Source organism: Hyla sarda, chromosome 3 (genome assembly GCF_029499605.1).
Source record: "Hyla sarda isolate aHylSar1 chromosome 3, aHylSar1.hap1, whole genome shotgun sequence".
Classification (NCBI taxonomy): domain Eukaryota; kingdom Metazoa; phylum Chordata; class Amphibia; order Anura; family Hylidae; genus Hyla; species Hyla sarda.
In genome coordinates this window covers 30,169,901-30,185,763 of record NC_079191.1, presented here as the reverse complement: position 1 = coordinate 30,185,763, position 15,863 = coordinate 30,169,901, and the positions used below count along the sequence as shown (strand labels likewise).

Below are 15,863 nucleotides of genomic sequence, written 5' to 3'. Positions count from 1 at the left end.
GATAGTACAGGGTGGGCCATTTATAGGGATACACCTTAATAAAATGGGAATGGTTGGTGATATTAACTTCCTGTACATGGCACATTAGTATATGTGAGGGGGGAAACTTTTCAAGATGGGTGGTGACCATGGCGGCCATTTTGAAGTCGGCCATTTTGAATCCAACTTTAGTTTTTTCAATAGGAAGAGGGTCATGTGACACATCAAACTTATTGGGAATTTCACAAGAAAAACAATGATGTGCTTGGTTTTAACGTAACTTTATTCTTTCATGAGATATTTACAAGTTTCTGACCACTTATAAAATGTGTTCAATGTGCTGCCCATTGTGTTGGATTGTCAATGCAACCCTCTTCTCCCACTCTTCACACACTGATAGCAACACCGCAGGAGAAATGCTAGCACAGGCTTCCAGTATCCATATACACTGCTATATACTACTATATACACCGCAGGAGAAATGCTAGCACAGGCTTCCAGTATCCGCATACACTGCTATATACTACTATATACACCGCAGGAGAAATGCTAGCACAGGCTTCCAGTATCCGTATACACTGCTATATACTACTATATACACCGCAGGAGAAATGCTAGCACAGGCTTCCAGTATCCGCATACACTGCTATATACTACTATATACACAGCAGGAGAAATGCTAGCACAGGCTTCCAGTATCTGAATACACTGCTACATATTACTATATACACTGCAGGAGAAATGCTAGCACAGGCTTCCAGTATCTGTATACACTGCTATATATTACTATATACACCGCAGGAGAAATGCTAGCACAGGCTTCCAGTATCCATATACACTGCTATATACTACTATATACACCACAGGAGAAATGCTAGCACAGGCTTCCAGTATCCGTATACACTGCTATATACTACTATATACACCACAGGAGAAATGCTAGCACAGGCTTCCAGTATCCGTATACACTGCTATATACTACTATATACACCGCAGGAGAAATGCTAGCACAGGCTTCCAGTATCCATATACACTGCTATATACTACTATATACACCACAGGAGAAATGCTAGCACAGGCTTCCAGTATCCGTATACACTGCTATATACTACTATATACACCACAGGAGAAATGCTAGCACAGGCTTCCAGTATCCGTATACACTGCTATATACTACTATATACACCGCAGGAGAAATGCTAGCACAGGCTTCCAGTATCCATATACACTGCTATATACTACTATATACACCACAGGAGAAATGCTAGCACAGGCTTCCAGTATCCGTATACACTGCTATATACTACTATATACACCGCAGGAGAAATGCTAGCACAGGCTTCCAGTATCCGTATACACTGCTATATACTACTATATACACCGCAGGAGAAATGCTAGCACAGGCTTCCAGTATCCGTATACACTGCTATATACTACTATATACACCGCAGGAGAAATGCTAGCACAGGCTTCCAGTATCCGTATACACTGCTATATACTACTATATACACCGCAGGAGAAATGCTAGCACAGGCTTCCAGTATCTGTATACACTGCTATATACTACTATATACACCGCAGGAGAAATGCTAGCACAGGCTTCCAGTATCTGTATACACTGCTATATACTACTATATACACCGCAGGAGAAATGCTAGCACAGGCTTCCAGTATCCATAGATTCAGGTGCTGCACATCTTGTATCTTCACAGCATAGACAATTGCCTTCAGATGACCACAAAGATAAAAGTCTAAGGGGGTCAGAACCAGGAGACCTTGGGGGCCATTCAACTGGCCCACGACGACCAATCCACTTTCCAGGAAACTGTTTATCTAAGAATGCTCGGACCTGACACCCATAATGTGTTGGTCACCATCTTGCTGGAAAAACTCATGGAACGTGCCTGGTCAGAGAATTCCTAGATGAACAGTTTCCTGGAAAGTGGATTGGTCATCGTGGGCCAGTTGAATGGTCCCCAAGGTCTTCCAATCTGACCCCCTTAGACTTTTATCTTTGGGGCCATCTGAAGGTAATTGTCTCTGCTGTGAAGATACGAGATGTGCAGCACCTGAAACTACGGATACTGGAAGCCTGTGCTAGCATTTCTCCTGCGGTGTATATAGTAGTATACAGCAGTGTATACGGATACTGGAAGCCTGTGCTCGCATTTCTCCTGCGGTGTATATAGTAGTATATAGCAGTGTATACGGATACTGGAAGCCTGTGCTAGCATTTCTCCTGCGGTGTTGCTATCAGTGTGTGAAGAGTTGGAAAAGAGGGTTGCATTGACAATCCAACACAATGGGCAGGACATTGAACACATTTTATAAGTGGTCAGAAACTTGTAAATAACTCATGAAAGAATAAAGTTACGTTAAAACCAAGCACATCATTGTTTTTCTTGTGAAATTCCCAATAAGTTTGATGTGTCACATGACCCTCTTTCTATTGAAAAAACAAAAGTTGGATTCAAAATGGCCGCCATGGTCACCACCCATCTTGAAAAGTTTCCCCCCTCACATATACTAATGTGCCACAAACAGGAAGTTAATATCACCAACCATTCCCATTTTATTAAGATGTATCCATAGAAATGGCCCACTCTGTAGATCCATTTCAATTCTTGTCTTTTTAGACGGCCCTGTCTGTCACCGCCCAATCTCATGGGTGGGACATGATCGATTGCCATAAATTTTAGGTCCCTTTCATTATGTTTCAGTTCTGTAAAGTGTTTAGATACTGGAAGATCCATCCTCTTTTTTGAATTGTGTATCTATGTTGATTCAATCTTGTCTTGAGGTCCCATGTGGTCTCCCCAACATAGAGGAGACCACATGGGCACCACAAGACATAGATCACGTAAGATGTGTTACAGGTTAGATAGTACCTAATCGGATAGGATTTACCTGTGGCTGGATGTGTAAATCTCTCACCTTTACACATCAAGCCACAGTTAATGCAAGACCTACAAGAGAAGCTGCCCTTTCTAATGGAGGTTAAATATTGTTGACCGTTGCCTTTCTTCAAAGAAATGTGAGCCCTAACTAATTTGTCCCACAGGCTGACCGGGCATCTGTAGGACATAATAGGCAAGGATCTGAACTCAGGGATATGTTTATAACCCTCCAGTATGTGCCAATATTTGCGGATGATCCTACCAATTTTGGCCGATACCGATAATCTGGGGAGGTTAGGGCCGATAGCCGATAATTTATACCGATATTCCGGTATAAGTTATCGGCTATTTATCCCCCTGCGACACCGCTGCAGATCATTGACTTAAAGCGGGCGCTTTAAATCAATGCACTGCAGTGGCTTTTGCGGTGCCATAGGCCGCTGCCGCCACCCGCTTCTCTCCCTGGGAGTTGTAGTTTTGCAACAGCTGGAGGGCCTCAACAGCTGGAGGGCCTACTGTAGGTATAGTATATTATACAGACCCCTGTCCATCCCAGAACCCTGACTCACATTCCCAGTTGCTGCAGGGACCGTCCGGGGAGGGTGGTCCGGGCCATCCATCCTTCCTGTAGTGTCCGGCGGCATTCCGGGTGGAGAGTGAACCGGTCCTGGCTGTCCTTCTTCTCCGGGGGTCCTCTTCTCCAATCCGGGCAGGCTCCAGCCTAGTAACACTGCATAGACGCCGCTGCGCAGCGATGCACCTGACGTCACGGCGTAGCGACGTCTATGCAGCGTACTAGGCCGGAGCCTGCCCGGAGTGGAGAAGAGGACCCCCGGAGAAGAAAGACAGCCCGGACCGGTTCACCCTCCACCCGGAATGCCGCCGGACACTACAGGAAGGAAGGATGGATGGCACGGACCACCTCCATTACGGGTAAGTTAATTTTTTTTTATTGACTCGGAGGGTGGGGGAGGGGCCCGACCGGTATAGCGGTATTTGCAAAAATCCATACCGTGCAAAAATCCATAAAAAAAAACGGTATCCGGTTCATACCGGTATACCGCCCAGCACTACGGTGGGGGGTGCGACGCGGTGCGGTGGGTAGGGGGGGGCGGTCGCGGTGTGGCGGGTCGGGGGGGGGAGGCGGTCGCGGTGCGGTGGGGGCGGTGCGGGGGGCATTATCGGCTTATCGGCAAGGTAATTGCCGATACTGATAATGCCCAAAATCGTGATTTTCGGCCGATAATATTGGCCATACCGATAATCGGTCGATCCCTACTACCAATCTCAGGGGACATATCCTTATACGTGGTAACAAAAGTCATACGGAGATCTGTCTGCGGTCTGGTCCGTCTCACAGTCACGCCCCTGTCTTGTGTGTCAATCCTAGATTTCTGTTTCTCAATTAGTTTCTGAGGGTAACCCCTGTTCCTAAAATTAGTCACCCTTTTTTTCCAATGCTTTTTCAAATTTCTCATTAGTGTCTGTGATCCTAGTTGCCTATAGCAACTGGCTAAAGGGCAAGGGGTTCACCATAGGCCTAGAATGACAGCTTTTAAATTTCAACAGTGTATTACAATCCGTTTCCTTAGTATACAGGTCTGTGGATAATCGTCCATTTTGTATTGCAACTGATATGTCCAAAAAGCTTACCGATTCCGTCAAGGGGGTCAGTGTAAAGCGAATCTCTGTGTCTCTGCTGTTGAGATAATCCTGGACAATAGTTCAGTCAGTCCCCCAGTCCAAATTAGAAACACATCATCTAAGTATCTCCACCACTCCAAGATATACCTGGAGTGGTGGGATACATAGTCAGGTGATCATGGAGACGGTCACGCTGTTGATGCGAAAGTAACTCGGCCACAGTCGGGCCTGTTGTGCGCGTGCGCAGTGTGACGGCTGCCGTTGTGAACGCAGCGACTGACGTCTCCATGGTAACGTGTACTCCCATGCCTCATTTTGGAGACTGCACACTTCCGGCGCACATGAGCCATGGATTTTCTCCCACACTTGATGTTTGTAACATAGCGGTGAGTGTGGATTCCCGTATAGCCCGCATGCTTTTTGTTTTTAATTGTTTTTATTTTCACCCGCACACCTGTCCTGAGAATCCAATCAGGACCCTATTAGGGATATAGGTAAATAATATGTTATCACTGGGCTTTTAGGGTGATCCCTGTACATGTATATGATGAACACGAGATTTTGGATATTATGCACTATGTTATATATATTTTGCTGTATGAAACTATTTGATATCACTATTTGTGTTATAATTGGATTTGTAATAGATGCGGTGATATAATGGGTGATTTGTAACATTTGTATGAGCTTGAGAAAGGCCGGGAGAGCCAGCAGAAACGGCGCTGGATGACATTCACATGATGGAATAAAACTTTTCCTTTTTCACTTTATTGGATTTGTGTGCTGCGGATTTATCTGAATCTATCTATCTATCTATCTCATATCTATCTATCTATCTCATATCTATCTATCTATCTATCTATCTCATATCTATCTATCTCCTCCTATCTATCTATTTATCTATCTATCTATCTCCTATCTATCTATCTCATATCTATCTATCTATCTATCTATCTCATATCTATCTATCTATTTATCGATCTATCTCATATCTATCTATCTATATATCTCATATCTATCTAATATCTATCTATCTCATATCTATCTATTATCTATCTATCTATCTCATATCTATCTATCTATCTATCTATCTCATATCTATCTATCTCCTCCTATCTATCTATCTATCTATCTATCTATCTATCTATCTATCTATATATCTATCTCATATCTATCTAATATCTATCTATCTATCTATCTCATATCTATCTATCTATCTATCTATCTATCTATCTATCTATCTATCTCATATCTATCTAATATCTATCTATCTCATATCTACCTATCTATCTATCATCTATCTATCATCTATCTATCTATCTATCTATCTATCTATCTATCTCATATCTATCTATCTAACTATTATCTATCTATCTCAGATCTATCCATCTATCTCAGATCTATCTATCTATTTATCTCTCTATCTATCCATCTATACATTTATTAAATATATATATCAATGTATGTAGAGATGTGTATGGCTGGAGATCTTTCTATGAAACTTGGTACACATGTTACTGATATGTCAATTTAAAATATAGTAGAAGTACTATGCGTGGGTGGAGGCGTATGTCTGAAGTTCCATGAAAGTCTATGGGACTCCTAATACATCTCCTGATCAAATTACTCTTGGGCTGCAGAGATTGCCCGGGACTTGTAAACATCCTGCCAGGTTAGTGTGGGGGATGGATATGAGGACGGGATATGAGGTTGGAATATGAGGTCAGAATATGAGGTTGGGATATGAGGACAGGATATGAGGACAGGATATGAGGACGGGATATGAGGACGGGATATAAGGACGGGTTATGAGGATGGGATATGAAGACAGGATATGAGGATAGAATATGAGGGTGGGATATGAGGAGGGGATATGAGGTCAGAATATGAGGTTGGGATATGAGGATGGGATAGGAGGTCGGGATATGAGGATAGAATATGAGGGTGGGATATGAGGGTGGGATATGAGGATGGGATATGAGGACAGGATATCAGGACGGGATATGAGGACAAGATATGAGGACGAGGTCGTCATTGTTGCTTTTCATCTACCACAAGGTTTAGGTAGTAAGACTGGGTAACACTGGGTGCTCAGCTAATAAATATATAAAAAATCTTCACATTGCCCAATCACATTTTACTGTAATTTTTCTTTTACTTCTCTTAGGCTATTGACTTGGCGACTAAGTTTTATTGCAGGAGTGCCCAGTCTTTTCAAATATAAGGACCACATGCTGAGTCCTGGCCAACGGGACCAAGTAAAGCTAGGCCCCCTCTCTCTAAGGGCTCTATCCCAGTTCTCAATGTCCACCAACAGTCCCGGGTTTGAATTTTTGCCTTGTCCTTTTCCAATGTAGCAAATGAAAAAAAAAAAAAGAACATGGAATGTTGGTGGGCTTCGAGGACAGGGTTAGGGACCACTGCTATAGAGTGTCCAAAAAGGGAAAGAAGAATATGCAAATCAGTTCTCTGACACCACCTTTTGAAGGTGACTTTTCATTCATGTCAGTGTTTCACTTCATTAAGGAGTCTCAGAACGTGACTGGGGATGACATATTAGAAACCTCTCCAGAAGAAAAGGCGACCTATCTGTATTCAAATTTTGGGGGGAAATTGCCCCGAGACAGGGACATGACAGCGGCAGGACCCCTGTGGTCATACATCTTATACCTATATACCTATATATCCTTTGGATAGGGGATAAGATTTTTAAACCTGGAATACCCCTTTAAGGAGACTCCTAGTCGGAGTAAAATACTGAGTGCTGCTTTTCCCCAGAAATCATAGTTGCACATGGATGGTCTAGGAGTCTCCACATGTTTATGGTGGCCACATTGAGGCGAAACATTATCCATTTTTCACCAAAAAGGGAAGAAAAAACAGCATCCATATTGTTCTCATATTAGGTACATACAGACAGTAATATTTCAGTCCCCAGGAGCCAAGCTTGATTAAGCGCCATTTTTTACATAACATATATGATAATTTTAAGAAAAACACTATTGTTAATGAAATTTTCTAATTCTAAGGAAATGTTGATGTTTATTTTCAGCAAGTCTGGTATAACTCCTATTTGATCGGTTGTTACGCTGCTTACTGTCCCAATGGAAAAACATACAAATGGTTCTTTGTGTGTCATCAATGCCCAGAGTAAGTAAAATGAATGTATCTTCTCAATATTTGTGCCAAATCTACTATGTAACAAGGGGTCCAGTGAACCTTATCACCTCACGGGTGTTTGACGACTTTTTTTTTTTTTTTTAAATCAACTGGTGCCAGAAAGTTAAACAGATTTGTAAATTATACAATGAAAGAGAGGTAGCGCACACTCACCGCGGGTAAACAGCTGCAGGCACGAGGTCCGGGATCACCACGGCATAGACGGAGACGGTAAGGGGCGCTCAGAGGCTGCGCCGGCTGTTTCGGACGTAGGAACGTCCTTCTTCCGGCCTCCGGAGGAGGCCGGAAGAAGGACGTTCCTACGTCCGAAACAGCCGGCATAGCCTCTGAGCGCCCCTTACCGTCTCCGTCTATGCCGTGATGATTAGTGTTGCTCGCGAATATTCGCAATACGAATTTTATTTGCGCATATCGCATATTCGCGATTTCGCGAATATTCGGGAATATAGCGCTATATATTCGTAATTACGAATATTCGTTTTTTGTTTTTTTTTCACAGTACACATCACAGTGATCACCCCTCTCTGCTTCCAGCTTGTGTGGTATAAAGAAGACTAATACTACTGTGTGAGACTGGTGTGTGAATTTTCGCATATGCGAAAATTAGCACATACTAATTTTCGCATATGCGAATTTTTGCTTATGCTAATTTAGTAAATGCTAATTTTCGCATATGTTATTTTCGTATACGAGAATTTCGCATATTTTCGCATATGCGAAAATAAAACGAGAATATTACGAATATTCGCGAATATATGACGAATATTCGTCCATATATTCGCGAATATTCGCAAATTCGAATATGGCCTATGCCGCTCAACACTAGTGGTGATCCCGGACCTCGGGCCTGTAGCTGTTTACCCGCGGTGAGTGCACGCTACCTCTCTTTCATTGTATTGTTTGATACTTTATCTAGTGTGTGCACCCCGCAGGTGCTGCGTTGTTACTCATCAGGTCCGGAGGCTGCCAGTGTACACCAGCGGTATCGTATATCCGCATGTTTAGCTGCACGGTGTGCTCTCTCCTCCTCCAGTGGCTTAAAGATTTGTAAATGACTTCTAATAAAACATCTTAATCCTTCCAATACTTTAGCTGCTGAATATTACAGAGGAGATGGTTTTCTTTTCGGAACACAGAGCTCTCTGCTGACATCATGACCACAGTGCTCTCTGCTGACATCTCTGTCCATTTTTAAGAGCTGTCCAGAGTAGGAGAAAATCCCCATAGCAAACATTTGCTGTTCTGGGCAGTTCCTAAAATGGACAGAGGTGTCAGCAGAGAGCACTGTGCTCGTGATGTCAGCAGAGAGTACTGTGTTCCAAAAAGAAAACCATTTCCTCTGTAGTATACAGACCCTAAAAAGTACTGGAAGGATTAAGATTTTTTAACAGAAGTAATTTACAAATCTGTTTAACTTTCTGGCACCAGTTGATTTTTTTTTTGTTTTTTTTTTATTCCACGGGAGTACCCCTTTAATTTGTCACATGATTTGCCTAGTGTTAGTCTTATATTTGCGACTTCTCCTGCGACTTTTGTTTAGAAGCTTTTTCAAAAGTTGTGTAGTTCTGTTATTGTCTAGTTAAAGGAGAACTCCAACCATAACTAACTGATCCCCTGTGTACAGGAGAGGAGATAAGAACCTGATCACAGGGGGTCCGACCGCAATCACTGGAACGGGACCCCAGCTCTCAGTGAGGATTGCTTGCTGCAGATGGCACAAGCTCAATACATTTTTAAGGGAATGCCGAAGACAGTTGAGTCCAGCACTAGGACATCTCCGGCGCCCCCATAGAAATGAATGGAGCGCATGCCATCTACCGCTAGATGATGCGCACTGCTCAACTCTACTTCTCAGCTAAGAGCAATAATCAAGTTTGTGTCTTCTGAATGGAAACAAGAGGGGTCTCAGATTTCTCACTCACAGCATATAAATGTATTACAAATGGTGACCTACAGTATAGGTTCAAACATATAGTATATTAGATCCCTTTAGAACTTGAATTTATGATCTGATTAAAATGTACCTGTCACGTTAAAAAAAAAACTATGACTTGTCAGAGAGACATGTCAAAAGTTTTGATAGGTCAGGGTCTGACTGTTCAGACACCGACCTATCGTTATGACAAGCGGGGAGAGAAATGCATGGGTGCACATTTATCTTTCAGCTCTCTTTGGGCGCAAGTGAGACAGTCCCATAGACTTATATTGGAAGCCTGTGTTGGTCATGTGACATAGAGCTGGGAGAGAACGATCTTAGAGCACTCTTCTTGGGGTCAGAACTAGTGTTGAGCACGAATATTTGCAATGCAAATTTTTATTGTGAATATCGGCACTTCATAATTTCACAAATATTTAGAATATAGTGCTATATATTTGCAATGATGAATATTCTGTTTTTTTTCACATGCACATTTTTATGCAAATTTTCCACACAAATTTTTGCATGGAAAAAAAAGTGACTGAACATAGCGAATATGCGAATTTCACAAACATAGGACGAATAATCGTCAATATGTTCGCGAAATATTGTGAATTTGAACATGGCCCCTGCCGCTCATCACTAGTCGGAACACTTAGCTCAAAACCGATTAAAAACCTTCGACAAGGGTTTCCCCACCATTCACACTTAATTGACACACTGAGTGCCAGGCTCTTCATCCACTCAGTGTGCCAATTACGCATGAGTGGCTGGGAGGAGGGTGGTGGCAGCGTGACTAATGTGGCTCCACCTCCAGGACTGGGGCGGGAAGTGATGAATGAAGTTTTTTTTTTTTTACTAGTGCGGCATCAGAGTGTGTCCTCATCCGCAACTCCTACCAGCTGTTAGGAGTTGCACCGCAGTCAGACATACTGGCCGTGGACGCACTCCTCTTCCGCTGCCCCGGTATGGTCTATACTGCGATTCGCATCCCGCGATTCGATTGAATTCAGCCCTCTGCTTCTTATTTCTCTCATCGTCCCTGTGTGCTTCCTGCTTGCCGGCGCCCGCTTCCCTTCCTACTAGGGCACGCACATGCCGGCTCTGTGAAATTTAAAGGCACAGTACTCATTTAAATGGTTCTTGCTGCTCCATGACCCTATAAGTACAAGCACTTCCTTTTGCTCCTATTCGGATCTTTGTTCCTTAACAGCCTTAGAGAAAGCGTTCAGTTTGTGTCTTGCCTTGCCGTGTATCTGACCCTATTGCTACGTATCCTGACTTTGCTCCTGTGCTGCCTGCCCTCTGAACTCTTGATACTTGACCTGACCTCTTGTTACTTTGCTGCTAGCCCTGACCTCCTGCCTGTCCTGACTACGTGTTGCCTTATCATTCCAGTGCCACGTTACACCTCGGCTGCCTGTGTGGACGAGTCGTATCAGGGGTAGCGACCTGGGTGCCGCCTGCCGCAGCAAGTCCATCCTGCTTTGCGGTGGGCTCTGGTGAAAACCAGTGGCACCTTAGACTCTGCTCCCTGGTACGGCCCATGTCATCATCCTCACACGTTAGCGGATCCACTACACCTCAGTCTTAACACCAGGAAGGGTTTATAGGGCTTAGGGGCCAGAAAGGTTTCTTTTAAAATAGAAAAATAACCTTTTAACATTGTTTTCGTCACTTCTACAATTTATTGCAATGTATTATACATGTATGTACTAGACAAGGCAGGCCCAAAGGACCTTGTAAGGGCCTCAACTGCCATGGTAATACATCCGTATCACACAATCTTATTGTAAGAGCACAAATGCTATGACAGAGGCAACCTCCGCCCTTTATCAAACCAGGTGGGCGTCCTGGTCAACGTGATAACTAAGGGATAAACAGCTGGAATCCAAGTTTTCTCTGATCCCGGCCATTGCTGCAAATTGACTGTCCTGGCCAACCCCTGCTGTTGGTGATACAATCATAGCCTGACTCCACCTTACATGTATTGTAAAGAACTATGTTCACTACTATTCTTTCATTTATCTGTTTCAGAGGAAATCTTAACCAAATTATTAGGCCATACACGTCTGGGACTACTTGTGGAGCCTGCCCCAATAACTGTGATAATAAACTGTGCAGTAAGTATAAGCTGTCCAATATTTATATATCTGTATAAATGTGTTCTATATGGTTCTTGTTATTTAAGGTAACCTATGATCCTTTGCAGAAAAATCAAAAGCTCCACTAGTAGCCACTGTTATCTAAAAGTTAAAGGGGGACATCTCAATTGTCTGGTTGTGGGGGATCAGTTTGCTGGGACCCCCTGCAATATCCGGGCAGCACCCTGGTGTTCTGAACATTTCTGTTCAGAATTCTCGGTTTGGGTGGCCGTGGTCATAACGTCACACCACACCTCTTCCGTTTATGTCTATGGGAGGGTGGGTGGCGGCTATGATCACTTGTCACACCCCACGACCCTTATAGGGCTTAACCCTTAAAGGAGTACTCCACTGGAAAACATTTTGTTTTTAATCAACTGGTGCCAGAAAGTTAAACAGATTTGTAAATTACTTCTATTATAAAACCTTAATCCTTCCAGTATTTATCAGCTGCTGTATGTTCCACAGGAAGTTCTTTTCCTTTTTTTTTTATTTATTTTCTGTCTGACCACAGTGCTCTTTTCTGACACCTCTGTCCAAGTCAGGAACTGTCCAGAGTAGGAGCAAATCTCCATAGCAAACCTATCCTGCTCTGGACAGTTCCTAAAATGGACAGAGGTGTCAGCAGAGAGCACTGTGGTCAGACAGAAAAGAAATTCAAAAAGAAAAGAACTTCCTGTGGAACATATAGCAGCTGATAAATACTGGAAGGATTAAGGTTTTATAATAGAAGTAATTTACAAATCTGTTTAACTGATAAGGATTAATATTTTTAAATAGAAGTAATTTTCATATCTGTTTAACTTTCTGGCACCAGTTGATTAAAATAAAATGATTTCCAGTGGAGTACCCCTTTAATAGCCATGAGTCTTTCAATTTTTCACCTAGAGACACATATGAGGTCTTGTTTTATGTGGGACCAATTGTTTTTTTGGCAATACTTTATTCATTTTACCACAAAATATCTGGCAAAACCAAAAAGTATTGTTTGTGGGACAAAAATGAGAAAAATAAAAACACAATTATCCATATAGCGAGCGCAGCTCCTGCGTTTGCTTCATAGACTGTTAACGTTAAATGACGTAAATACATGTAGTATCACATTAACCTATTACCCTCTCATGATGTAGCTAGTGGAAATGGTTAAAACAAGTAATAATGTTGCACGGATGTAAGTATTCAAAGTCTTTTCTAGGACGTTTGAAATTTATCTCTGGTGTCGATTGGGTCGATTTCAGTCATTAACCCCTATAGTACCACGGTCAATAGCGATAACAGCACATAAGATACAACTTATGGTAAAATGAAAGATGTCTTTACAAAGTACAATAGGTAGCGTATTGTAATTGGTAAAGACATCTTTCATTCTACCATAAGTTGTATCTTATGTGCTGTAATCGCTAAGAACAAGGCCTCATCACTGACTATGTGGATGGAACATATGTCTTTAACCCCTTAAGGATGAAGTTTTTTTTTTGTTTTTGCACTTTCGTTTTTTTCCTTATCACCTTTCAATTTTGCCCAATTTTGCTTTTATTTTTTGTGCCACCAATTGTACTTTATAATGACATCAATAATTTCACCACAAAATTTATGGCGAAAACAGAAAAAAAAATATTTCTTGGGCAAAATTTGAAAAAAAAAAGAAACGCCATTTTGTAACTTTTGGGGGCTTCCAATTCTATGTAGTGCACCTTTCATAAAAATAACACCAGATCTTTATTCTGTAGGTCCATACGGTTACTAGCATACCTAATTTGTATAGGTTTTATTTTATTTTACTACTTAAAAAACTATTATAACTACATGCACCAAAATTTGTATTTGTAAAATCTTCATCTTCTGATCCCTTAACTTTTTTATTTTTCCGCATACAGGGATGTATGAGGGCTCACAAAAAAAATGACTTACCATTTTTCTGTACCATTTTTGTTTTGATGGGTGGGGGCAGCATCATGTCTGAAGAAAACCAGGCACTGCCCATCACCTTCCCAATACCATCCCTACAGTAAGGTATGGTGGGGGCAGCATCATGTCTCGGGGAAACCAGGCACTGACCATCACCTGCCCAATACAATCTCTACAGTGATCATGGTGGGGACAACATCATGTCTGGGGGAAACCAGGCACTGCCCATCACCTGCCCAATACCATCCGTACAGTGATCATGGTGGGGGCAGCATCATGTCTCGGGGAAACCAGGCACTGCCTATCACCTGCCCAATACCATCCCTACAGTGATCATGGTGGGGGCAGTATCATGTCTCGGGGAAACCAGGCACTGCCCATCACCTGCCCAATACCATCCCTACAGTGATCATGGTGGGGGCAACATCATGTCTGGGGGAAACCAGGCACTGCCCATCACCTGCCCAATACCATCCCTACAGTGATCATGGTGGGGGCAGTATCATGTCTCGGGGAAACCAGGCACTGCCCATCACCTGCCCAATACCATCCCTACAGTGATCATGGTGGGGGCAGTATCATGTCTGGGGGAAACCAGGCACTGCCCATCACCTGCCCAATACCATCCCTACAGTGATCATGGTGGGGGCAGCATCATGTCTGGAGGAAACCAGGCACTGCCCATCACCTGCCCAATACCATCCCTACAGTAATCATGGTGGGGGCAGCATCATGTCTGCTAAAAAGCAGAACTGCCGAACACGTTTTGTGTATGTTGTATTTTAAAAGTATATATCAGGTATGTTTAGATTAATGTTTTCCCAACCAGTCTGCCTCTGGCTGTTGTAGAACTACAACTCCCTTTGGCTGTCCGGGCATGCTGGGAGTTGTAGATATGCAAAAGCTGGAGGTACCCTGTTTGGGAATGACTGGTTTAAAAATGCATCCTCCTAACATATAGTCGGCGTTAGGATTTATTGAGTATTTATTTGTGATTTTTGTTATTTTTTCTCTTTTCAGCGAATTCTTGTAATATCGGCAATACATTTACCAACTGCAATACCTATAAGGGGAGATGCGACGTTCAAGCAGTGAAAGATGGATGTAAAGGAATGTGCCAATGCCCGAATGCCATTATATAAAAATCCACCTCCTTGTTTTCAGAATGATCATGAAGAAAAAAATATATATTATGAGAGGAACTAAAATAAAATAATATATCTCTATTGTGGAAATTAAAGTAAACAAAAATTTGTGATTGACTTCTGATTTACTATGTTATGAATCATGATGTCCAACCTCCGAGCTGTATGGGAGTCAAAAGACTTCTTAGGGGGCCCATATATAAAGTCAAACACCCTGTTTCATTGGATGCCAATTATTGGTCTATTGTTCTCTTAAAGGAGAACTTCAGCCAAAATTAACTTATCGTCTATCCACAGGATAGGGGATATCCTGTGGATAGGGGAGCTTTTGCTGGAGATCTTTTAATATTTACTTTCTGGATACAATGGGGGAGATTTATCACAACCTGTCCAGAGGAAAAGTTGCCCAGTTGCCCATAGCAACCAATCAGCACGCTTCTTTCATTTTAAACAAGACCTCTGTAAAATGAAAGAAGCGATCTGATTGGTTGCTATGGACAACTGGGCAACTTTTCTTTTGCATAGGTTTTGATAAATTTTCCCCAATAACTCTATAATATGGCTGCCAAAAGGAACACTATACAATGGCCCATGAAATTCTTTCTGCTCCTTTAAATGGAGCCTCAGGGATTCCACAGTCTTCTCCAACATGACAGCTAGATTGCACAATATTTTTTTAAATGATGATTTTTTTTTAAGGCAAAATTAAAGGGGTGCTCTGGGGAAGTAAAGAAGAATTGATGCACCCAAAGTCACCACAATACCTGTTCTATGTCCTCTGTAGTTATCCTTCTGATTTTTTACAGCTCCTGTGGCCCCTGTTGTCTTCTGAATATTCTTTTTCCTTGCTTACAGCCCAGACTACAACTCCCAGCAGTCAGTGCAGCTCTGTGTAATGGCTGATGGCTAATTGCTATTAACATCTGTGTGTATGCTCTGTGTTGTTGTAAACAACACAGCTTACTCTGTACAAGTCTTTTCTTTCAAACTATCCCTCCCCAGCAAGAAATCATGCTATGCTCTGAATGGCAGCAGTCAGTAATTAGAT

The 15,863-nt window shown here is 42.4% G+C and overlaps 1 protein-coding gene across 2 annotated transcripts in view; it reads left to right on the top strand.

The window, feature by feature from the left end:
• The window catches only part of LOC130360523 (cysteine-rich secretory protein 3-like), a 35,928-nt gene extending 21,019 nt beyond the window's left edge, over nucleotides 1–14,909 (top strand). For both annotated transcript variants that reach the window (XM_056563034.1, XM_056563035.1), the window contains exons 6-8: nucleotides 7,573–7,670; nucleotides 11,656–11,741; nucleotides 14,691–14,909. In XM_056563034.1, the coding sequence (XP_056419009.1) occupies nucleotides 7,573–7,670; nucleotides 11,656–11,741; nucleotides 14,691–14,812 (306 nt within the window). In that variant the 3' untranslated portion in view covers nucleotides 14,813–14,909. The remainder of the gene's footprint in view (nucleotides 1–7,572; nucleotides 7,671–11,655; nucleotides 11,742–14,690) is intronic.
• The last annotated feature ends 954 nt before the right edge of the window (nucleotides 14,910–15,863 follow it).